Here is a 23,322-nt window from a genome sequence, read left to right as displayed (position 1 = left end):
CATGAGAATTAATGGAAACATCACATGGAGAATATTGACAACATCCAAAACAATGCATATTTGGAACATTGTGATCATGGCATGGCATAGTGGATGAATTGCGCAAATCATGTAAAGGAAGCATGGCAATATCATCACATGAAAAACAAAAGCCAATGACCATCATCTCGTCATCTATGCCATAAATGCAGATGGGAGTTATTGTAATGGGGCATGCATATTCACTATGTTGAGATTGGAATAATGCAATATGGGATATCTCACTCATAGCATATGACAAGGTTAATGGATTGTCAAACATGATGTGACCAAAAGAATTTTCACAAGATATCCTATGGAGCATAGCATCACAACTAGGCAAATCAACATGCTCATCATCATATTTATCATAAATAGGTAAGTCATGACATGAGGAAGTCTCACTAGCATGAAGCATGGGAATAGGTGTGTCAACATCATGCAAGCAATCATTCATAAAATAGTCCACTAGTGGGACAAGAGAAGCACCATCACCTATGTTACATTTGGAGCATCTCTCATGTGTTGTAGGTGAGGTGTCGAAGACCAAGTCGTGGTCATCTTCATCTTGATGGAACCATGTGGGGGTGCATCTTCTTCCACCATGGCCATCGTTATCTCCATTGGAGATATGGACTCGTCAAGGATAGGCATATCGTCATGTAGGAGACCTAGCACCAAAGAAGAAAACACACTCGGAGTAGAGGTTAAGTCGTTAGGAATCATAGTGGCCTGACGTGTCGTGTCAACTACCTCACTCACTAAGTGTGGTGGCTCACTCACTCCCTCTTGGATGCTCTCAAGTGTGGGCTAGTGGTGGTCACACTCATCCTCTCATAGGAAATGCACTCAATGTCACAAATAGTGGAGTCACTCATATCACTAATGGTGGGGTGGCTCTCCTCACATGGGAATTGGGGCATCTCTTTATATGTGGATGTCGGAGAGATGTTGGTGCAAATGTCTCCATGCTCAATCATGTCGTAGTCGTAGCCATGGATGAAGGCCGAACATGGCACATCATCACTCTCCTCTAAGACTAAATATAAGGTTTCATGTGTGGTCTCGTAGCTTGACTCGGAGTATGAGTCCAATATGGGTGTCGTCTTTGTGTTGTTGAAGAGGTTCATGCTCGTCGCCGTGGTAGAAGGGGATGGCCCTTTCTCGACCTTCTTGTCGCCGTCTTGTTCTTGGAGGCCCATATGATGTGGCACCTCGTAGCTCGTCTCCATGAGTGAAGGGAATGTCCCATGCTTGGCCATATTCCTTGAGGGGCTTCCGAAGATGGAAGTGTCGCCCTCGCTCGTAGGTGGTCGCCTCGTTGGTGAAGATGTCGATGTAGGCGAACTCATGGGAAGTAGGCGAAGATGCCATATGTCCAAAGGCGAAGATGCCTTGATAGCACTTGGTGAAGATGTTGAAGTGGTGGTGGTGGTCATAGCTCCATCTTGGTGGTGCTTGTCTTGCGGTATTCTCTTGTGCTCATGATGTTTGGACTTGGCGTGAAGTAGGTCTTGTTGGGACTTGTGCATTTGTGCTTGGTGAGCATCGTCATGATGACGTTGGCGTTGTCGCACTTGAGCTCGTAGTAGATGTCATTCGTCGTCGTCGTGCACATGTTGCTTGGAGGTGACTTGTCCTTCATGACGAGGTGGATCACGAATGTGACGGTGGTCGCCATGGAGATGTGGACATGGACAACTTGCGCTTGCATCATTTTTGCGCTCCGAAGACTTGTGACTTGAACGTCGCCGCCTTGAGGATGATGAAGGGGAAGAACGGTTGATCAACAAGGTCTGAATCTCCTCCATCCTTGCATCCTGATCCTCCTTTTGTGCGGAAAGCTTGTTGTCGATGTAGTCCCTTTTCCTCGCTTCGGAGTGGCGAATGTCAATGGAGAGGTTCTCGATGCGCTCGCGCAATATTGATTGTGTGCCTTGTATTTGTCATTGTAGATCGAAGATTGACACTTTGGTGATGTAGTTGTTCACGCCGTCGTTGTTGTGGAAGACCGGAGATGAAATGCCTTGCCTATCCATCACTCCAAGAGAAAAATGTGAGTGGTAGAAAGAGAAGAACGAATACCAAATGTACCTTGACCGAAGTTGAAAGTGGATCAATGATCACTCCAATGTGGACAAGGAAATAGCACAATTGGTACTAATTCTTGTCGGTTTATCACACCTACACAAATAAGGCTTATGGTGGAGCTCGGTGAGGATAGTGGCACAAAAAATTTGATGCAAAATGTTAGCAAGAGTCAATAATGTTGAAAGAGATTCACAAATTCGCAAGTGAAACAAGTAGACCAATAGCAATATGTGGCACACGGAAACACACACACGGATAGATAAATGGGGTCGTGCAACCAATGATGAGAACAAAATGTGGAATCCACGAAAAACGCTCGTGTTGCACAACTCAAGAGATACGCTAGCAGGCGGATACGACACTTGTGCACAACCTATAAGATGCAAAATGGATAACTTTCTATCCCAAGTATGCTATGTATATATGGTTCCCGGTGTTTCTCACAAGGTGATCCAAGATGATCTTATATGCAATGTGGTATGATGCTATGGCTATTGCTTACGAGCTCTTTGTTCACTCTTTTGCTTAAAAGCTTATTCTTGTTTTTTTGTATGGCCACTTTGGCACAATACACAAACCAAGATAGCAATTGTATATATGCGGGAACAAACTTGAGGCACAAGAGATGATATGATACCAAGATGATACTGATATGGTATGGTATGTATGCAATGTATGGTGTAGATCACTAATGTGCACAAGTAACGTTGCCGGCAATACTCAAATGGCTAGTCTCGATAGGCAAGTGACGCAAAATGGGCTAGGGGTTATCAATGCAATGGCAAGGGAATATACAATGGAGGGATACCACGATACCAAGATGATATGGAGGTTACCGTCCGTGTCGATGATGAGTGGCAGTGATCTTGATGGAGATACCAAGATGATGGAGACTCGTCCCTAAGTAGCCGAAACACCTTAGGAAACGGAAAAACCGCGAACTCAAAATCTCAAATGTCAAATGTCAAATGGTGGTAGCGGGAATGCGGTGGTGGTTTTGTGACAGCTCAATGGAATTGCGGAATGGCAATGATGGGTTGTGGAGTACGCAATGCGGAAATGGAGGGTAAGGTGGTGGACTATACACGTTGTCGGAGTTGGAAGCACGGTCCCTAAGTAGCTGAAACACCTTAGGAGACACAACTCACAACACAAACAAAAATTGGGTTAAGTCGGTGTGGAAGAAGTGTATGGTTGGTAAGCCTATGCGGAAGTGGTGATGGTGGTTGATGAGGAAGCAACCGTCCCTAAGTAGTCGAAACACCTTAGGAGACTCAAATCACTACTCAAGCAACCACACATGCAATGGGTATCAAGATGGGTTAGGTTGCGGAAGTCGGTGGTGGTGTAGCGGAGGATGTGGTGGAAGCCCTAGGCAAAGATGCCAATATTTCAAAAAATTGATGGAGTCAAATGATGTTGGTGGTATTTTTGTGGGAAGGAGGATGTCAAGAGCTTTTCAACAAGATAAAAGAACGTCAAAATCAGAGTTCAGATGAATTAGTTATGGCCGAAACAATATTTGAGCGAAAGTGATATCTACAGGTTACGGACGTCCGAAGATGGTCGGACGACCGGTGGCCGGACGTCCGGGCAGGCTTGGAAATCCGTAAATTTGGCTCGGGTTAGGGGTTCCGGTCGTCCAGAAAAGGTCGAACGTTCGGTCGTTCCAGGGGCTCCGGACGTCCGTAAAAGGTCGGTCGTCCGGGGGTCGGGGTCAAGCGAGATGCGAGATCCGGGGCGCGATTTTGGGCGAAAAATGATGATTTTGGGGTCAAAATTGATGAGACTTCGTGGGTGAAAGATGGGGAAACTTGGGGAGATGCTAGATCCACTTGAAACCAAGCAAATCCATGGATCAAAATCAACAAAACTTCGTCAAACCAACAAATCACAAAAAAATTGGGGCTATTTTTGGTGGGGATATTCGAAATTGGGGAAGAACACAACAAAATTAGGCTAGAAAACAACTAGGGAAGGCTCCGAAATCGTGATCAACGTGGCTCATGATACCAAGATGACGTAGGGTAGAACCCTATGTGGCCGATCTTTCGCGAAAGGAGCGAATCCCGCGAAGAACACGAAGAACGTGAGGGGAAAGAGAGGGAAAACGCAAGGGAAACACAAGAGAAACACAAGAGAATCACTAAACCAACACAAGAAAGTCACACATGTGATAGATCCTCGGATACACGGTACACGATCAACTAAGGACGATAAAAGGGTAATGGTCTTCTCCATGAGGAGGCCTTGATATTCTTCTCCGCAAGGAAGTCTTGAATCCAAAGGGATCTTCTCCGAAGAGGCTGCGGTCTCTGATAGAAGCAAAGGTGTCCCGTCTTTTGATGAGATGGTGGCTATCGTTTTGGAGGAAGTCGACTTTGACGATCCGACTACGAACGTGCAAGGACGTCGCGACTTAGCAATCGCTAAACCAACTCCGAGAGGTTATTGACCACGCCGGAGCACGATCAACCTGACCACTAAGGTCTGTTTCCTGCAGGCAAACGAAGAACAAGCAAGAAACTGAGATTGCAATATGGATGTTGTGAATATAAGATGAAAGCTTTATTGATCAAGGTGGGGTTCTGTGACGTCTTGGTCTGGTCGCTGGACACAAACGAAGTACGTGAAGTTGCAGCTATGGCGAACTTTTAATCTAAACAAAACCCAAAGTCTAAACGACGCCCTAAGGGTTGTATATATGGAGGAAGAGGGGGGGATTTCGTGGCCCTTGGAGGAGGGGTCCGAAACCAACCCTAACTCTTGTTTCCCCACACATACGGACTCTAAAAACAGCCTATACTTAAGTATTTCGAAAATACATGGGCCTGGCCCAATAATAAGGTGACGCAGCACCTAAAATAGGCTCTGGACCAAATTTATGAAGTGGCATCTTGTATATTTCGTCAAATACTTCATGCACTCCTTATGGTGGCTTCAAAGTCCTGAAATCATCACTTGTAACTCCGTTCTTGACCCCCTTGCGCATGCCATCATCTTCATGCTTGAACTTGATCCAAGGTTCATCTTTCTTGTCCAAGCTAGGCCCTTCATTTGTAAGCAAAACAAATGTATCCAATTTAGGCAGCATCATATTCTCATGAACATTAGAATCGTTACCAAGAAACGGAAGTACCTGATAATTCAATTGGCGTGCGCGAGCTCTAGTAATTGGTCCAATATGTATAGCAGCAGGGGTTGTGGGTGTAATAATGGTATTGATGTCATCATCAGTCTCTCACGAGGAGTAGATCCGATGTGGATGAGCGTAGCTCTATCTCTCAAAATGAGCTAAACAAACGCTGACCCTAACTAGGAGGTGGAAGAGTATATATAGTCTAGGGACACGAAGGGGTAAGTGTGGGATACATGGGCCTCGGCCCGATACTCTGCGCAAAGACATGCACCGGTCGTCCGACGGGTACCGGACGTCCGGTGGCTCGCGAGGGTCCGGTCGTCCGGTACTTGTCGGACGTCCGGCGTTTTGGCTTGGGAAAGCCATCATCGGATTTCCGGACGGGGCCGGTCGTCCGGGCGCTGGAGGATGTCGGACGTCCGATCGCGTCGGTCGTCCGACCGCTGTAGGTCTCGCTGGCTAGGACTTGGGCTGGCTGGTGAAGTCTCCAGGCGTCGGACATCCGGTCCAGACCGGTCGTCCGGTGGCTGTAGATTTCTGGCAGCTTCTTCTCTTGGTCCTTGTACTTGGCGTCCTCGGTAGCTCGTCCGTTGGATGTGGTGGCTCCGTGGCTTTCCTCTAAGTACCTGATCATGCATAGCACACACGTTGGAGGTAGTAGCCATGTCTCACATGTAGAAAGTGAAAGTTCGGAGAGGAGCGAGTTCACCTTGTGTCCAATGACGTATGTTCGAGGTCTCGTCATATGTCCTTTTGGGACTTGGAGAGTAGTCGGAATGTACATAGGGATGAACGTGGGATCCTCCACATCATTGTTATTTAAGAAATATTGAATAGCGTAGGATTTATTCTACTTTGCCTTGTACTCCAAGATAATTTTGTATTCCTATATATATGCCCACGAGGCTCAAGCAATACAACAACGATTCCACCAATCCCTCTCTATCCCTTCTAACAACATTAATCCCTTGAGTATTTTGTTATTAGCCCTCGAAAGCCACAAGGGCACTAGATGCACTTACAATTCTTTTTACTCTCCACATGTAGTAAAGCAAAGAGTATGTCATTTACCCTTCCTGGGAATCTAAACTATATCGTGTGTCCCTGTTTATTTGTGTTCTAGATCTACTGATGTGACATCCCCTCGACTATAAATTCCACATACTCCAAATATCGCAATCGCAATTAAGACCAAACGTCATCAACAAGGAGCATAAGAGTTCATATAAAAAAACTGGCTATAATAGGCACATAAAGTATAAGATCACTGGTAATGGTGTGGGTATCTTCCCAGACAAAACTCATGCATTTCTCAGGATAATTGTGGAAAATGTGCAATATGACATCAATCATTCGAATGACGGGCTAAGGTTTAACTGAACATACACGCTGCCTGATATATTCCTATATGCCACTTAGACACCTGGTTGCCAATTGTAAGATAGGAACATGCGATGTGCAAATGTGTCACGGCTAAAAAAAGGCAGCACCAAATCTAATGCGCAAACAAGATTTATAGAAATCACTGTTGACAATCGCCTATAACCCTGAAACCTATAGTTTGGCATTCTGGCTTTGGTGATTGCAAGGTTTAACTTGTTTGCAACATTTGAACCATCCCGGAGGCCTTCTCGCTGTGATCGACAATGAGCTTCTTTCGAATGGCTAATAACTCCTCTCCAGCACCACAGATGTAGGCTGCTGTTCGCCTGCCAGAAAGAGTTGCTCCTTCCATGCTGTCAATGTAGTCCTACAAAAACAATAAAGGAGGTCATGATTTTGGTCACATTTACTATTTCCTAACGACGTGTATCATCCAATGTTGCAAGCATTCCTCTGTTTAAAATTGACTCCACAAATTACTAAGAATTTGAATGCAACTTGTCTGCTTTAGCGGTCAGGACTATGTCAATGCTTCAGGTGTACTGTACCTGTTTCGTGTAAGAGCCAGACAAGAAGAAATTTTTAACTGGTGTCTTCTGGTCAGGTCTAAATGGATCATTTCCAGGAGCCTCACGGTACAAGGATTGTCCGATCTTTACCACACTGGACCATGTAACTTCCAAGCCTCGGGCTGATGGAAACAAATCTAAGACCTGCGCAAAATTTTAAATGCATTAGCATCGAGGGGACAATAGAATCAACAGAAGCGCTAAGGAGTATTAGTATTAGGGTTCAGCTCTCCTGCAGGGATCCCTGAACGCATTACTGTGCAGGCCAATCAACAGATGACACATGTCCTGATAAGCCCCACCTCTCAAAAACATATATTTTTTCCTTTCTTGTATCTTCTATTGATGTGCCATCTTCTCGTTATCTCCTTTGGCTTGACTCGACAGGTTTTAAAGACTCTTCATGCTACGACGGCACTCCCAAGACGCGGATTTTGAATTTTCATTTTTCTTCTTCTAGTGTTACACTTCAAATGCAACGCTAATGCATACGCTTTGCATGGGGGGGGGGGGGGGGGGGGCTAAGGAGTATTAGGTCCAAGTGCATGGGCTATGAAATAGAGATAAGTTGCATCCATAACAAGAAGCACAATAAAATCACATTCTACGGAACTGCTTTAAAATGAGGACATGCTTAGATATTGGTAATAGAAATCATCTGCATCAACCAATTATAGCGATCCTTTCACCAACAAATTATGTACAAACCCACCTGTTTTTCAACCTTGCTAATAATCTCCTCATTTGGCAATGGCATGTACGGATCACCTGGAGTTAGCACAGCTCTGCAAATAAAGCAAACACGCAAGGTGAATTTATTTGCAGAAAGATAAGCCGGTCCAATGCATGAATTTTAGAAGTTATACTGCACAAATCACCAAGTAAACTGTCCAGATTATGTAAACATAAATCAGAGTTTCAAAACGTCAAACAGTTAACTTTGTTAAGAGTGCTGGATGGTAGCCTTACTGGATCAGGGAACCTTGTCCTTCAATGTAGTAGTCAGCAGGAGATGACAGTGCAAGGTCTGAAAAACAGGAGAAGTCTGCATCTGGAGTATAGAGTAGATTATCCAAGCCAACTGCTTTTTGGAGTTGTCTAAATCAAAGATAAGAAAAGCATCACTCGCAAGGGATTTGCTTTTGCACAAGCATATTTTAGCAGAGATAAATGTACTCTTCCTGAAAACATCAGGGATGTGCCAGAAATATTAATTGGTCTAATATAAATTAAAAACAAAGAAGTAACAAAGAGCCCCAGGGTTGGAATTACCTTGATTTCTCCAAGTCTTGGACTTCAGTAACCCATCCATTGTAGCGAAGCTGAACAGTGACTACAGGAACACCATCTAACTTGTATATATTGTCAAACATATCCCATTCCCTCCATTCCGATGGTAATAGTCTTTTGATCCCTGGGACATCACAAGCTGCACCCAACAAAAGATGAAACATCAATTTTATGCTTGAATGGTTGGGAGTCAATCAACAAAAGAAATGCTGAGAAGAAAAATAACCTGCAACATATGCATCTGCTTTGATTATCTCACTACTTGTAGCCTACAATGCCCAGATGTAGCAATATGTTAGTGAGAGTACTAATGTTATGACCGGCATATTAGGGGCTTAGCTCAGTTAGTTGTGGCCCAGTTTATCTTATCGTTATTAGGGGCTTAGCCCAATTATCTTATTAGGAGGATTATATAAACTCGTGTGAGGACCCGTTTTGGGATTAAGCAAGAAGCAATCATATTTGCTCGGCTTCCTTAGGGAGCCAGGAGACCTAACCCTAGCCGCCGCCCCTGCTCTCTCTCACGCGCGCGCACGCAACGACGGCGCCCCAGCGCCGGCGACCACGCCTTCCTCCACGCCATCCCTCCTTCCACCCCTACAACCCGAGACCACGCCCTGGTAGGGATCCGGTTCCTACCAACTAACAGAAGTTCCGGAACAGTGCATAAATACCTTTGATGATCTAGCACTAATCTTGCTACGTAGACGAAAAGCTAACCTTAGAGATGAGAAAGCCTTTCACATAGGTCTCTCCATCGGGTGACTTATCGTAGAGAACCTCTCGGCATCCCCACCTCAAGTGAAACCTGAAGGATTTTTTTATAATATAAAAAGAAATGGTCGCACTGCAATATTTATTACATAGACAATTGAAGAGTATTATTGGTCTCGTTAACATACCTACCACCCCTGTCTGTTATGTACTTCTTTATTGGGCCACTTAAGTAAACATCAGGTGAGCCCTTTAGCATGCGCAACAAAGATGCCTCTGTCTTTGTGGCAAACAGGGTGAAAATAGTAAGCATGCATCGAGCACTGATATTATCACAGTCGATAAAACCAAGAGCATAAGCAACAGGATCCCACATTCTTGTGATGCTCTCTCGAGTACCACCTCTAGACATGAACCAATCAGTGAAACTTACCTGAAAAAGTGTATATACAACTCTATATTTAGATTTAGGAATCAGCTACAACTGAGTTATGCTGGGGAAAAACTTAAAGGAATTGTTCTGAAGCCCCATACATGCATGCTAGACTAAACAGTTTGCAAGGAAGATGAAATAAAAGCAAGTCCACAAGGAACCCACTATCCGAATTTAAAATATATAGCATATATGCACAGTAATGACACTGACAAAAAGAAGAGGAATTCTTACATCATCCAAGTCCCGTACTTGTTGCAATGCACCGTCTGGATCAAGAAGAGCTCGAACAACTGGGCTTAGGGCGAGAGCAACTGCATTCCTTGCCTTATCATAAACCTGCAACACAATTTAAATATATACAATTAAACCATCTGACAAAGCAATATCCAGCAAACTAAAGTGACGGGCAAAGTTGACAAGACTTCCAGTGCTTATTTTGTGCTCATGCTTATAGAATCTTTCACTTGTTACAAGTTCAGACAGAAAATTCAGATCTCAATAAACCTGAAGATAGGGCGGTCATGAATTAGGTATATACTATTTAAGGTATTTACACAAATAGGCAGTTGTGAAGACTTTGCGATGCTTTGATTATCCATAAGACAGAAGAATAACAGAACGCACAAATTGTACTCCCTCTGTAACTTAATAGAAGACGTTTTTGACACTGTCATAGTGTCAAAAAACGTCTTATATATGTTACAGAGGGAGTAACAAACTGTACTGTATCTGAAATTAGCATGAGCTGCAAGCTATTTATTTTCAAAGGGAATAGCTTGCTGCAGTTAACAGAGTGATCAACTGTAACTGCTTTCGAGAAATATTTGCCCATAGTTCGGCTGATTGCATTGTGACCTAATAAAAAGGGAGTGCTGAGGTGCCCGATTACTACTTTCACAATAGTGGCATGGGCTGAAAAGATATGCTTTCAGATGAACTTCAGAAGATGTTTAGAGGGAATAACATACAAAACTACAGTTAAGTTGCAGATTCAAATAGAGAGATACTGCAAGAATCATGGGCACGATATTAATAAAGTACAAGGCAAAAATGTTACAATAAGTTGCAATGTGTAATTACAAACTATAAGGGAAACAAATTGCAAAGCCAAATTACTTCAAATGATTTTATTGTTCTGTGTGGTAGTAGCAAATGAAATTCTGAAGTGATTACCTTGAGTTGATTGGTTCTTAGAAATGCTTGGATACCATGTAATGGAGCTCCCACAGGGAACCGAAAATCAAGTTCTACACAGAAAAGCAAGCACTATGAAAACCTCCAAAAATTAAGTAAATGTGAATATGCATAGCAAATATGAGTTCAGCTGGTTTGGCCAATAAAGTACACAATATGGCACAAAGCTAGCAAAACATACAGCATTTGCATTTGAAGTTCAGAATTCAACTATACTAATAACAAATTGGAACATTATAGTTTTCAATTATATTACAAAAACTCGTAAGTAGTCAAGAATGAGTTTAACATTACACCCTAAGACCATGTTTCCTCCTACGATAGTTAGGTACTTCAGTATATGATAAATAAACATACCACCAACAATGCCCCCTTTATTTACAAAAGTATGGGTATGTTCCTTGACTAGTAGATTATTATCAGCCCCAACCTGAAATACAAAATATCAAATTTCACCAACAATTAATACTGTTAAGTGAGGACAATATTGCACATGTACCAATCACACAGCCGCACAACAAAATTTACATGCTTCATACAGACAAAAGGATTCTCCATGCGATAGGCTAAATTTATTTAACTCTGAAGTATACAGACCCAATTCCAAACTTTTCAGGTTATAATATCTCAATCATGTCCATAGCTGCTTTTTTTGGCAAGGAATCTCCATAGCTACTCAAGGTAGTCAATAGTAAAAACACACTCCACACTGGTTGTTTCTCCAACAATCCAAGAGTAAAAAAATAGTACCTTCTTCATGAGGCGGAAAAGATTGCTGTAACAACCAAAGAAGACATGCAGCCCCATCTCGATATGGTTCCCATGCTTGTCGACAAAAGAACCAACCTTGCCGCCAATAAAAGTTCGGGAGTCATACAGATCAACCTGCAAAAGTCAAGAAACCAATTTTGGCAGTGTTACAATGACACTGCTTTTCCTGGAGGAACACAATTTCGCATTGCTGAAGGCATCAAATCAGCAAACCTCATGTCCCTGGTCCAAGAGCTCTACTGCGGTGGACATGCCGGCGAGGCCGGCACCTATGATGGCGACCTTGAGCTTCGGGCCCCTGTAGTGCTCAGGCTCCGGCGGGAACAGTCCTTTCGGTGCTGCGGCAGACAGAAAGGCAAAATACGCAAATCAAGATTTCTTCCAGTCAATGGCACTAGGGTGAGGTTGTTGAGAACCGAAATGGGACCAACTAAAAACACATGGTCTGCATACAACTGATCCATGAATTCAGCAATATAGGATTAGCTAATAGCCGATTGCAGCCACAACTCTGACCAAATTAGGCTGTGTAAAAGCTCATAATGATTTACTCCCTCCGTCCGGAAATACTTGTCATCAAAATGAATAAAAGGGGATGTATCTAGACGTATATTAGTTCTAGATACATCCCTTTTTATCCATTTTGATGACAAGTATTTTCGGACGGAGGGAGTAATTAACTCATTCCTCGGCTACACCAGTTCTCCAATAAGTTCCTTAGTGGATATGGCACTCCGGGTCAAAGCTATTGAACCCAAGAGGAACTAACGACATACAGAAGGAATTCAAATATTTAGGTGCCAGACAAGTCCCAATTCTCGATTCCATCCACAACTCCGCCCAAAAATTACAGTGCTGTGGGGACTCGCTGATTTGGCAGTATGAATTTAAAGGGGAATACACCACTAGATCATTATATAGTATCATCAACTTTAGAGGGATCTAGCCTATCTTTATTCCCTCTATTTGGTCCATTGTTGTTCCTCCGAGGGTTCAAATCTTCATGTGGCCCCTCTCCCACAACAAACTTATGACTAACAATAATCTTAGCAAGAGAGGGATTGAAAAACCTCCAGAATGTGTTCTTTGTGCATAGCAAGAATCTATTAAGCATTTTTTATTGTACTGTGGTAAAACAGATTTGGAGGTACATTTCCAGTTTCTTTTCTTGTGAATTACTCGCATAAAAACCATATCACCCTGAACTCTGTTTGTGTCTGTGTATTATGGAGCATATGGAAATATAGAAATTCCCATGTCTTTGATAATGCTCTATGGATCGACATGAAACAGATATGGTGGCTTATTCTGGTGAAGATAAAAAAAAGGATGATTCTTTTCAAGGAGGGGCCTCTGTTGAATATGGAGGACTTTGCTCAGATGATCTCTTTTATCCTCAAGGCCCCCTTCCAGCTGAAGGTGGAAGTAAGATATGCTGACAGAAACACTGAGGGTGTTTTCAGTCAAGCACTACTTACCAAACTATCACTGGGAGGTGCCTCTCGGATAGATGAAGCTATCTCGGCACCAGCACCACCTCCAAGGAGACCTGGACTCAGCCAGATCACCCCTCTGGAGCTGCCCCTCTCCCCGATCCGGTCACTAAGGAAATTCAGAGCCCCTGCCCTCCTGATAGTCCAAAAAAACTTTACTGCGCTCAAAGTTCACAAGGATGAACTAATTCGCCTTGTCTGTGTCATTCCGATACCAAAACAGGGATCAAATACTCAAAGAGACGTCCTCACCGTTGATGGCCATGTCGGAGACCTTGCTGTCGAGCGAGCATCGAACCACACCGGCGGCCGCCGCGCGCTGGCAGGACGGCCCGCGGCGCCGGCCGACTACGAGGGCCGAGACTAGCGCGCACGACGTGGCGGCCATGGCCGTGGCCTCGTCGATGAAAAAGCAGTACAAAACCCGAGGAGCAGTGAGGGACGGAGCCAGGAAGATGGAGCCACTGGGCGAGGAATAGCATAAATTGTGTGAGCGTGGAGAGGAGGAACCGATGAAGATGGGAAGGGAAAGCACAAATTTGTTTGGAAGGCGAAGATGCCGTCGAGTTGGGGATTTGTCGTGTGGCCACAGCCTCGTGGACGTGCCACCATCGTCCACCGGTGCGGTTTGAGTGGACGCGCGTGCCCTTACCTCAGAAAACAAATATTAAAATATTCCTCCGTTGCAAAATAAATGTCTCAACTTTATACTAACTCTAACACAATAAAAATATTTTAAAAGAAAACAATAAGTGGCAACAGTTGCATGATATCTTTGTTACGAAAGAAGAAATTGACCCATGGAGAAAATACACAAAATGCAGCAGCCAACTTCATTATATCATGTAGTCAGAAACCTGTGCCGAAAGTGTCTGGTTAGGTAAAACCAAGATATGACTATGTCAAACTAAATATTGATGCGGGATTTATCAGTGACACACTAAAGAGTTCAGTCTTCGCAGTCTTACGGGATCATAGCGTACAGTTTGTTGTTGCTACTGACGAAAAAATTGATACTCTCTTTGTAAAGAAATATAAAAGCGTTTGTTAGTGATCTAAACGCTCTTATATTTCTTTACAAAGGGAGTACTTGTTTTGATTCATTTACAGCCGAGCCAATAGCTATCCGATTTGATATGAACCTTGCGTGCACCAAAACACTAATGCAAATTATTTTTAGGGGAGTGCTATATGTCAGACGGTGAATCCTTTTAAAAGATTCGTCGCCTTGAGAGCCGTCAGATTTGGCACAAATCTAGTGTTGGGCATCATTCTAAATAGAGAAAAATTCATTATAGGTCACAAAACTTGAGCCGGCTGACACTTAAGTACCACTACTTCGAAATACCCGAAATACAGTCTATGTACTTGCGCAGGGGGTTCACTTTGGTCTGTATATACGAATTGAGCTACGTATTTGCTGACTTGGCCGAGTCAGCCGTTGCCAGCTATGCTTTGACCGCCACATGTGCAGCACCTGGTCAAGGGGAGGGGGGGTTAATACTAGATGGTTGGAGGGTTTTTTTGCAAATGCGCGCACCTGGTCATTAAACGTTCCGCACCTAGTCGGACCGCACCGGACCGCGCTTGTCTCCTCCCTCCCGCAACCTCTCTGCTCCCGCACCCTCTCTGCTCGTCGTCGCTGCCGAGGTAGTGCGTTTGCTCGCCGGCGTCGACGACGGCTCCATGAGCACGTCGTCAGACGCTGAGTCGCCACCGTCCGCGCCGTTCGGGAGGGGCCTGCGCGACGTGCCTCTTGCTCCTTCGCGTCGCCGTGATGATGCCTCGCCGCCCGTGTACGGTACGTCACCGTCGCCAGCAGCTCCTTTGCTCGATCTGTGCAATTTAGCTCCCGTAAAGAGTTCTTGGCCGCATCAATTGCGCGTAGGAGCTAGGGTTTGGCCGTTCGTTCTACTCTCTAACGGATTGGGTGTGGGGTGGTAGGGTTTTAGCAGTTTGTGAAGATCTTTCTGACAGGCCAAAAATAGGGCTGCATCATGGGGGGGTTGCAGTAGGAGCTAGGGTTTGGTCATGTTTGCAGAGATCTGGAGTGGTTATGGTTCTTTCTCCCCCCAATTTTTCATCGGTCCAGGGGTGTAGGGTTTAAGCAGTAAAGTTTGCTTTTAGTGTCACAGTGTTTATTGGACCAAAAATTGTTGTAATTTACAATTACATTGTGTCAGAGTGACCAAAGATGGTTGCTTTTCGACCTGTAAGATCATACATTTGTTAATTGGAGCCATGAATCTCTGTTTTTCTTTCTGAAAAAGTAAAAAAGTCTGAATGTTTGAACTGTAGTCTGAAATGTTTGAACTGTAGTCTGAAATGTCTGAAACTTTCTGTAGTCTGAAATGTCTGAACTTTTTCAACTTGTTTGTTTTGCAGGTCACTTAAGCAACCACTTCTCTGTTGAGGTCATACATGGTGGCTACTTTCTGTGTGCTGGCAAGCATAGGGGTTATCACAAAGGTCACTCCATTTGGTATGATTACTGTGACATAGATAATTGGACACCTAATGTTGTTGCCAGTCTAGTGGAGGAAATTGGATATGAGTTTGAGGGCAGGATCAGGGCTTATTGGTGTGTTCCTGGGTTGACAGTGTATAAGAATGGATTAAGAAAGATCAAGATAGGGGACAACACTATGACAGAAAATATGAAGGATTGTGTTCTAAATGGCAACCACTTCCAACAGATATTTCTTGATCATGATGAGAGCATGAGATCATATATTTCTGTTGTTCAAGTCCACTCTGATGATGAGGATCCTCCAATTGTCAGGTTCAGTGGCATTAGGCCAAAGAAGGAGAATGCACACCAGCAGCAAGCAGAGCAGACACAACAGCAGCAAGAGGAGCAGGATCAACTCACTGTAATGGAACAGGAGCAGGCTGAGCTCCCTCAAGTGGAATAGGAGCTGGCTCAGCATGATCAAGAGCATGATTCTGATCAAGAGCATGAGCAAGATGAAGCAGAGTCAGAAGAAGATGATTTCATACCAAGTCCACCCCAGCCTAGAACTACTTACCTTTCATCTCAGTTTGGGTTTAGGGCAAGGAAATCCTGTAGGTTTTTGAACATGGATGCAGCAGACATAGTAGTGCAGGATTCATATGAAGATTATATTCCACAAATTGTTGATTCAGACATTGATCTGCAGGATGATGATGACTTGTTTGCCAAACATGTTGATTGTGAGAAGGGCAAAGGACCAGCAGTCCAAGAAGAAGTTGATGATCCTACTGAAGATGTGGATATTTGTCTGCCATCCTCTGATGAAGATAAGGTGAAGCTGAATTTCAAAAGTTTTAGAGAGGAAGACCTGACTAAACCACAGTTTCAAGTTGGCCAGACCTTTGGATCTGTTGAGTTCCTGAGGAAAGCTATCAAAGAGTACCGCTGTCAGGAGAGAGTTGACATTAAATGCCCTAGAAATGATAGGAAAAGACTGAATGCCATTTGTGAAGATGGGTGCCCCTGGACCTTGTCTGCATCATTTAATGGGAGAATCAACTGCTTCATGATCAAGAAATACAACCCAAAGCATACATGCATAAAGAAATGGTGTGTTAAGTCATTCACTGCTCCTTTTATGGCTGGAAAATATCTTGATTCTTTCAGAGCAGATGAAAACATGAACATGAAATTTTTTGCAAGGGTGGTTCAGAAAGATTGGAACATGACAGCAACAAGAAGCAAGCTTAGAAGGGCTAAGAGGTTAGTGAAGAAAGTTATTGAAGGAGATGAGTTGGAACAGTACAACGACATGTGGGATTATGCACAAGAATTCAGAAGATCAAACCCAGGGAGTTATTTCTATATGGGTGTCAGTAATGGCATATTTGCAAGTTGTTATTTCTCTCTGGATGCCTGCAAAAGGGGTTTCATGCAAGCTTGTAGGCCTGTCATTTGTTTGGATGGATTCCACCTGAAGACAAAGTACGGAGGTGTTATGCTGTGTGTTGTTGGCATGGATCCTAATGACTGCATTTACCCTCCAGTTTTTGCAGTTGTTGAGGTAGAGAACACTGACACATGGAAATGGTTTCTGTCAAATCTAAAAAGTGACTTGGGAATTGTAAACACAGACCCATGGACTATAATGTCAGACAAGCAAAAGGCCTGATCAAGGGAGTAAGGCAGCACTTTCCTAATGCAGAGCACAGACACTGTGTTAGGCATATATGGCAAAATTTTCAGCAAACACACAAAGGAGATGTTCTTAAAAACCAGTTATGGAAGTGTGCACCACCAGAACTGTGGGCTGCAAGCATGGAGGAAATGAAGGTCATAAGCCTAGAACCATACAAGTGGCTTGAGCAGCTACCACCCAACACTTGGGTTAGGGGCTTCCAAAGAGAATTGGTCAAATGTGATATCCTTCTGAATAACAATTGTGAGGTTTTCAACAAATATATTCTTGAGGCTAGGGAGATGCATCTCAGATCAATGATTGACAAGATCAAAACATAGCTCATGGTCAGGTTCTACAACAAAAGAAAAGAGGCAGAGACCTGGCCTGGCTCAATATGCCCAAAAATTAGGAAAAGAATTGGGAAGAATATAGAGCTGTCAGCTACATGCATGGTTTCAGGGGCTGGTGATGGCATCTTTCAGGTTGACAACAGGAACAGGACATACATTGTTGACCTGAAGGAAGAAAGTTGTACATGCAAAAGGTGGGATCTTAGTGGAATTCCATGTCACCATGCAATTGTATGCTGCAGACATGAGAGGATTGATCCTGAGAGTCTGGTGCACTCCTGTTACAGTATAGAAGCATTCAAGCTAGCATACAAACCCATTATTAAGCCTTGCAGAGATAGGAGTGAGTGGCAGAAGATGAATGGCTGTGAAATCAAGCCACCTGTCTTTGAAAAAAAAGTAGGGAGGCCTTCAAACAAGAGTAGGAGAAAGCAGCTTATGAGATTGAAAAGAAAGATGGAACCAAGGTGATGAGAAGACATGAAATCACAATAACATGTTCATACTGCCATGAAACAGGCCACAACATCAAAGGATGTAATCTAAAAAAGGCTGGCATTTTGCCAAATCTAGCAGAGAGAACAACAAGAAGGGGTCAAGGGCCATTCCTGATGATGTGTCAGATGATGAAATTGTTTTGGCACAACAAGATGATGGCCAAGGTACACAGGAGGAGGTTCAGGTCACACAAGAGGATGGTCAACTTACACAGGAGGAGGTCCATGTTGATGGCCAAGTTACACATGAGGAGGCCCATGTTGATGGCCATGATACACATGAGGAGGTCATTGTCACACAAGATGATGAGGTCATTGTCACACAAGATGATGGAGCAGATACACCAATTGTTTTTCAGGCAAATTCTCCACTTTTGTTAATTTTGACCTCTTTTGTCCAGTCATTTTTGTTGTACTGATGTTATCATGTGATGTTTGTTTTGTACAGGTGCAAGACTTTGGATTTACAATGCTTCATAGGATGCAACAATCTAGACCTGTTCCTAGAGAAGAAACTGAAACCATTTTGCCAGATTCTTCATTCATCTCAAATGCAGCCAGTTCTCACACTGCAGCACAGACAACAACAGCTACAAATGAAGGCAACCTGACCATGAAGTTGCTGAAGATGAAGAGAGACAAAGAAAGACAGATGGCAGCCAGGAGAGATGCAACACTTGAGGCCATGAATGAGATGGCAGAGAAGAAAGCAGAGGAGACAGAAGCAAAAAGGCAAGAAATTGCAAGGAGGAAAGCAGAGTCTTCACAAAGAAGAAGAAGAACAGCACAAGAGAAGAAAGCTCTGGAATCTGCAGCAAGGCAGGAAGCTGCTGCAGCAAGAAAAGATGCATTGCAAGAAGAGAAGGAGGCCAGAGCCCTTGAAGCAATGGCAGCTAAAGCAGAGGCAGCACTGAAGAGAAAAGAAGATCAAGAAGCAAAGAGAGCTATGGCAGCACTAAAGAGAAAAGAAGATCAAGAAGCAAAGAAGAAACAGCAAGAAGAGGCCAAGAGATTAAGAGCTGAGCAGAGGAAGTAGGCAGGACCAAGTGGACATGTGCCCAGGAAGCTGAAGAGAGTGAACATGTTTGATGAGTTTAGATGATTCCGTGCTTTTGCACTTGTAATTTTTTGGCAAAAAAACTTCAATGAGACTCTTTGAAACTGTTGGAGTTGGGATGATTCAGTGCTTTTGCACTTGTAATATTTTGGAAAAAAACTACAATGAGACTCTTTGAACTATTGGAAATGTGAAGATTCAGTGCAGTTGCACTTGTACTCATTCAGTGGCTTCATATTGTCATTCAAAATGAAAACTGTTGGAGTTCAAAATGAAACTGTTGGAGTTCAGTGGCTTTATTCAGTTAATTTAATTTGAAAACTGCATCAAAATCAGTTGGAGTTCATTGCTTTATTCATTGTTGGAGTATAGATAATTAAATGCATACAATTTTAAAAAATTAAAAATTAAAACAAAAAAGGTTGGTCTAGGTGTCGAACCTAAGACATGTGGTGTGACAAACTGCGTGCAATGCCAGTGTGATAGGAACGGTGCTTTGCTCAAGTGTTACTTGACAACCTAGTTATTATTCTTCCACTCCCCTCCAACCTACTTAATTGAATTTTTACAGTTCACTGAATTCAAAGTTAACTGATTTTTTATAGTTGTCTGAATGTAGTTTGCAAAGATATCTGAATTTAGTTTGAAAAGCTAACTGATTTTTTTAAAGTTGTCCGAATTTAGTTTGAAAAGCTAACTGATTTTTTTACAGTTAACTGAATCTTAACAGTTGTCTGAATTTAGTTAAGACAGAATTCAGTTAAGAGAGAATTCAGTTAAGACAAAGATTCAGACAAAAATTCAGTTAAGATTCAAAACCTTAGCAGCTACTTCTTTTGGAATTATTGCCTTATATAGCAACAAGACAATTTTGGATTGTTGCCTTATATAGCAACAAGACTGCATCAACACCATTATATACCAACAAAACACTTTTGGATTACTGCCACTTATATAACATCAACACAGTTCAGCCCATATATATAGCATGAGATCTCATATAGCATCACAGCCAGTTCAACACTTATATAGCCAGTTCAACAGCCAGAAATTACAAATAACTTATGTGCTTAATATACAAGCACACCTAACATACTGCTATTTTTATAACTTATATGCTGAAAATCTGGATATTTCAGCATACCTAACTACATCTTCTTCATGCCTGCTACTGCATCTTCTTCATCTTCAGTTCTTCATCTTCTGGAGGCTCTGGCTGTGCTGCGATGTCCTGTGTTTGCAGGGCCAAGACCACCTCCACCTCCTGCTTGACGATGTCAGGAACATCGGGAAGCAGCTCGATGTCAATGGGGCGGTGCTTGTCACCCTCCCTGGCGACCGGCGCCACCATGTGGACCTCCGGCTCGGGGACGACAGGCGCCACCACATTGACCTCCGGCTCGTCGTCAGAGAGCACAATCACCTTCGGCTCCTCCCAGCCAGTCGACCAGGATGAGTCGGCGGCGTAGCCGGAGTCGTCGTCGAAGCCGGAGTCGTACTCTGAGTCGGATGAGATGTACCCGGAGACATCGTCGCGCCCGAGGTAGTCGGGCTGGTAGTGGTCCTAGTAGGCAGTGTTGACAGGTGCGGGGACGGCCAGGTCGACATTGTGGCGGACGCGCACCGGATCCGGCTGCCGCGGTGCAGTGGCGGACCGGTACATCCACCACGGGGCTCGTTGCCCCGGGTCGTTGGAGCGCGTCTCCTGCATCGTGAAGCGGAGGACGAGTGCATAGTGGATCCTGTCGTGGTCGGGGCAGGCGCGGTCCATCTCGTCGTCGGTCATGACCTTCAAGAGGCCACGCGCATGGTGACGCAGCGTCGAACAGCTGGGGAACCACTTCCCGATCTCCGTCAGGTCCACGCGCATGGCCTTGTCGTCGCCTGCGAGGTCATCGATGACCCTCTTCCAGGCGGGACAGTTCTCCATGTCCGCGGCGGCGGTGTGGTGGTCGGCGGCAAGGGTTTTCTTGACGGTTGCATGGGGGTTTGGTGCGGGGTAACCGAGGCGACGCGGTGGACTGAGTGGAGAGTGGAGAGTGGAGCGGTGGGTGGGTGGGCTTAAAGAGCAGACAAGGAAACAGAAGAGGCATGAGCCATTGGGCCACTAGCAACTGCTAAATAGCTAGGTTAGTACCTACCCTTGATCAAAGCACTACTACTTACCACACTGGCATTGCCACCAACGTTCAATATCATAGGTCCTAGGTTTGAGACCTAGGCAAAACTCTTTTTGTGTAATTTTTTTCTTTAAGAAAAATTTGGTACAGGCATATAAATTCAGTCATATAAAACAGCTACTGCAGACATATAAATTCAGGAAAATTCAGTCATATAAAACAGCAACTGCAGGCATATAAATTCAGGCAAATTCAGTCATATAAGACAGAGACAGTTAACTTCATTTTCTTATCTGAACCAACTTCAATTTCTTATCTTAACCCACTTCAATTTCTTATCTTAACCCAATTTAGTTAACATTTGACAAAAGTACAACTGACACAAATCCAGGAGGAAAGATACAAAGTGATTGTTTTACAATGACACAGATTCAATCAAATTCATTCAGCATGCTCTTCAGCTTCTTTATCTTCTCCTTGGTGGCCTCTTTGTGTTTGAATAGGTCACCAATCATGTACTCAAGCTTCCTTTTCTCATGCTTCAAGTCATCCTCTCTTGAATCACTTGGTCCCTCTCCTGCACTGCTTGGTCCCTCTCTTTCTTTGCTTTAACCCTGAATACCCGATGAATGTTGGTTACTGACTTGTCTGTCATCTTCTTCTTCTTCTCAAGTTCTTCCTTTAGATCAGTTAGAGCAAGTTGTGTGCTGCCTAGTTGGCTCATTGCCTGCTCCTTCTCAGCCACCATCTTAGCAAAATCAAGCTTGAAGTGCCTCAACTCATTCTCCATCTTCTTCTTCTCAAGAACCTTCAAGTTTTCTTCAGCACTCACAACATTCTGTCTGAGCCTCTGTTTTTTCTCCTCTTCATACATGGTCCATATACTAGCTAGGCTCATCTTCAGAGCATCAGGCCACTCAGGGTCAACCCACTCAACATATCTGCATTTAGGTACCTCCTAACAATTTACAACATACAAAAAAGAGATTCAGATAACTGCCAGTATTCAGTACTGTGCATGATGATGGAACTTAAAACATACTACTAAAAATGCAAAAAAATTACTAACCTTTTGTGCACAAGCTAGAAACCTTCTGCCAGTATCAACATATTCAAATGCCACATGCTTCTCACACAAAGATCCATGCCCACATCTAAAGCTAGGCAGGTCTGTAGCCAAGCCACTCCATTCCTCACAAGATATTGTGGCAGGTGGCTAAACAAAAGAGAGACATTTGGAATCAATTGAGAGAGAAACCCTAGCCGAGAAACCCTAGACTGGATTTGTGTGAGATTGAGGAGCACACTAACCTTGCTGGTCACAGAGTCATCTTTAGAAGAACTGGGAAGATCATCCCAGGACACCATGGTTACTGCTAGCTGAAGATGACAAGGGGATCTGTTGGGGCTATTGGACAGAGGAGAGAAGGGATCTGGTGGTGCACGAAATTGAAGATGAAAGATGAGGAAGAAGAAGGGGATCTGGTGGTGGTGGTGGACTGGTGGTGGACCAAAGCTACATGTAGAGTGCAAGTTGCTGGGTGGGTGTTTGCAGCAGGTGCAAGTACATGCCTGCTTTTGAGTTCAGTTGTGCTGAGAATAACTTACTTCATTTAGTACAACAATTAGTTTGCAAAGTTAGTTCAGTTCTGACAGGAATTTCTGTCAGTAATTTGAAAGCAATAAGGTTAAGTACAATCTAGTTAACTTTGCAAACTAAATTCAGTTAACTATAAAAATTCAGTGAACTGCAAACTAAATTCAGTTAACCATAAAAATTCAATGAACTGCAAACTTTCTGTCAGAATTAGTTTAACTACACTTCTGACATGAAATACATCTGTCAGTTTTTTCAAATCAATTAGGTCTAGCATTTCAAAGCAAGTAGGTCAAGCAGGCTTCACATTACTGACATATTATCCATTACAACAAGCATTACAACTAAGCATTACTGAGCAAACAAAAGAAACCATTTTAGTATGCTCAATTACACACCTGCACCTACTTAATTAACAACACTTGACTTCTTCATAATTAAGGCGAAACACATCACACAAAGCACTA

General features: G+C 43.5%; 2 protein-coding genes and 1 pseudogene across 3 annotated transcripts; 1 reads left to right on the top strand and 2 right to left on the bottom strand.

Moving 5' to 3' along the window:
- Positions 1-6,519: 6,519 nt before the first annotated feature.
- ZDS (zeta-carotene desaturase) lies at positions 6,520-13,677 on the bottom strand. 2 transcript variants are annotated; one of them, XM_048700350.2, is made up of 14 exons: positions 13,351-13,669; positions 11,819-11,943; positions 11,585-11,719; positions 11,192-11,264; positions 10,814-10,887; positions 9,872-9,976; positions 9,393-9,637; positions 9,211-9,298; positions 8,717-8,759; positions 8,473-8,629; positions 8,170-8,298; positions 7,913-7,985; positions 7,180-7,344; positions 6,520-6,998 (listed from the first exon to the last, which is right to left on the bottom strand). In XM_048700350.2, the coding sequence occupies exons 1-14, from the start codon at positions 13,484-13,486 to the stop codon at positions 6,840-6,842; spliced, it is 1,707 nt and encodes a 568-aa protein (XP_048556307.1). In that variant the 5' UTR covers positions 13,487-13,669; the 3' UTR covers positions 6,520-6,839. The 2 variants fall into 2 exon arrangements, 1 of the variants encoding a protein (XP_048556307.1); XR_007295513.2 differs by lacking the exon at positions 6,520-6,998 and having other exon boundaries at positions 8,170-8,381; positions 13,351-13,677.
- Positions 13,678-16,178: 2,501 nt separating this feature from the next.
- Positions 16,179-19,117, top strand: LOC147984963 (uncharacterized; annotated as a pseudogene).
- Positions 19,118-21,799: 2,682 nt separating this feature from the next.
- LOC147984962 (uncharacterized) lies at positions 21,800-22,626 on the bottom strand. Its single transcript, XM_087541344.1, has 3 exons — positions 22,570-22,626; positions 22,328-22,474; positions 21,800-22,216 (listed from the first exon to the last, which is right to left on the bottom strand). Exons 1-3 carry the CDS (start codon positions 22,624-22,626, stop codon positions 21,800-21,802), a joined length of 621 nt encoding a protein of 206 aa, XP_087397470.1.
- Positions 22,627-23,322: the final 696 nt, after the last annotated feature.

The sequence above is a fragment of the Triticum urartu genome, chromosome 2A (genome assembly GCF_056163025.1).
Source record: "Triticum urartu cultivar PI428250 chromosome 2A, HENAU_Tu73, whole genome shotgun sequence".
Lineage (NCBI taxonomy): Eukaryota > Viridiplantae > Streptophyta > Magnoliopsida > Poales > Poaceae > Triticum > Triticum urartu.
Note: the sequence above shows the minus strand (reverse complement) of the source record. Positions and strands in the feature narration are given on the sequence as shown.

Coding starts and splice junctions, on each gene's coding strand:
- ZDS (XM_048700350.2), bottom strand. CDS start 13,486: ATGGCCGCCACGTCGTGCGCGCTAGTCTCGGCCCTCGTAGTCGGCCGG. Junction 9,977..10,813: donor TAAGAACCAATCAACTCAAG/GTAATCACTTCA, acceptor ATTGTGTTGCAG/GTTTATGATAAGGCAAGGAA. Junction 8,760..9,210: donor AAGGCTTTCTCATCTCTAAG/GTTAGCTTTTCG, acceptor TGGGCATTGTAG/GCTACAAGTAGTGAGATAAT.
- LOC147984962 (XM_087541344.1), bottom strand. CDS start 22,626: ATGGTGTCCTGGGATGATCTTCCCAGTTCTTCTAAAGATGACTCTGTG. Junction 22,475..22,569: donor ATGACTCTGTGACCAGCAAG/GTTAGTGTGCTC, acceptor TCTTTTGTTTAG/CCACCTGCCACAATATCTTG. Junction 22,217..22,327: donor TTCTAGCTTGTGCACAAAAG/GTTAGTAATTTT, acceptor GTAAATTGTTAG/GAGGTACCTAAATGCAGATA.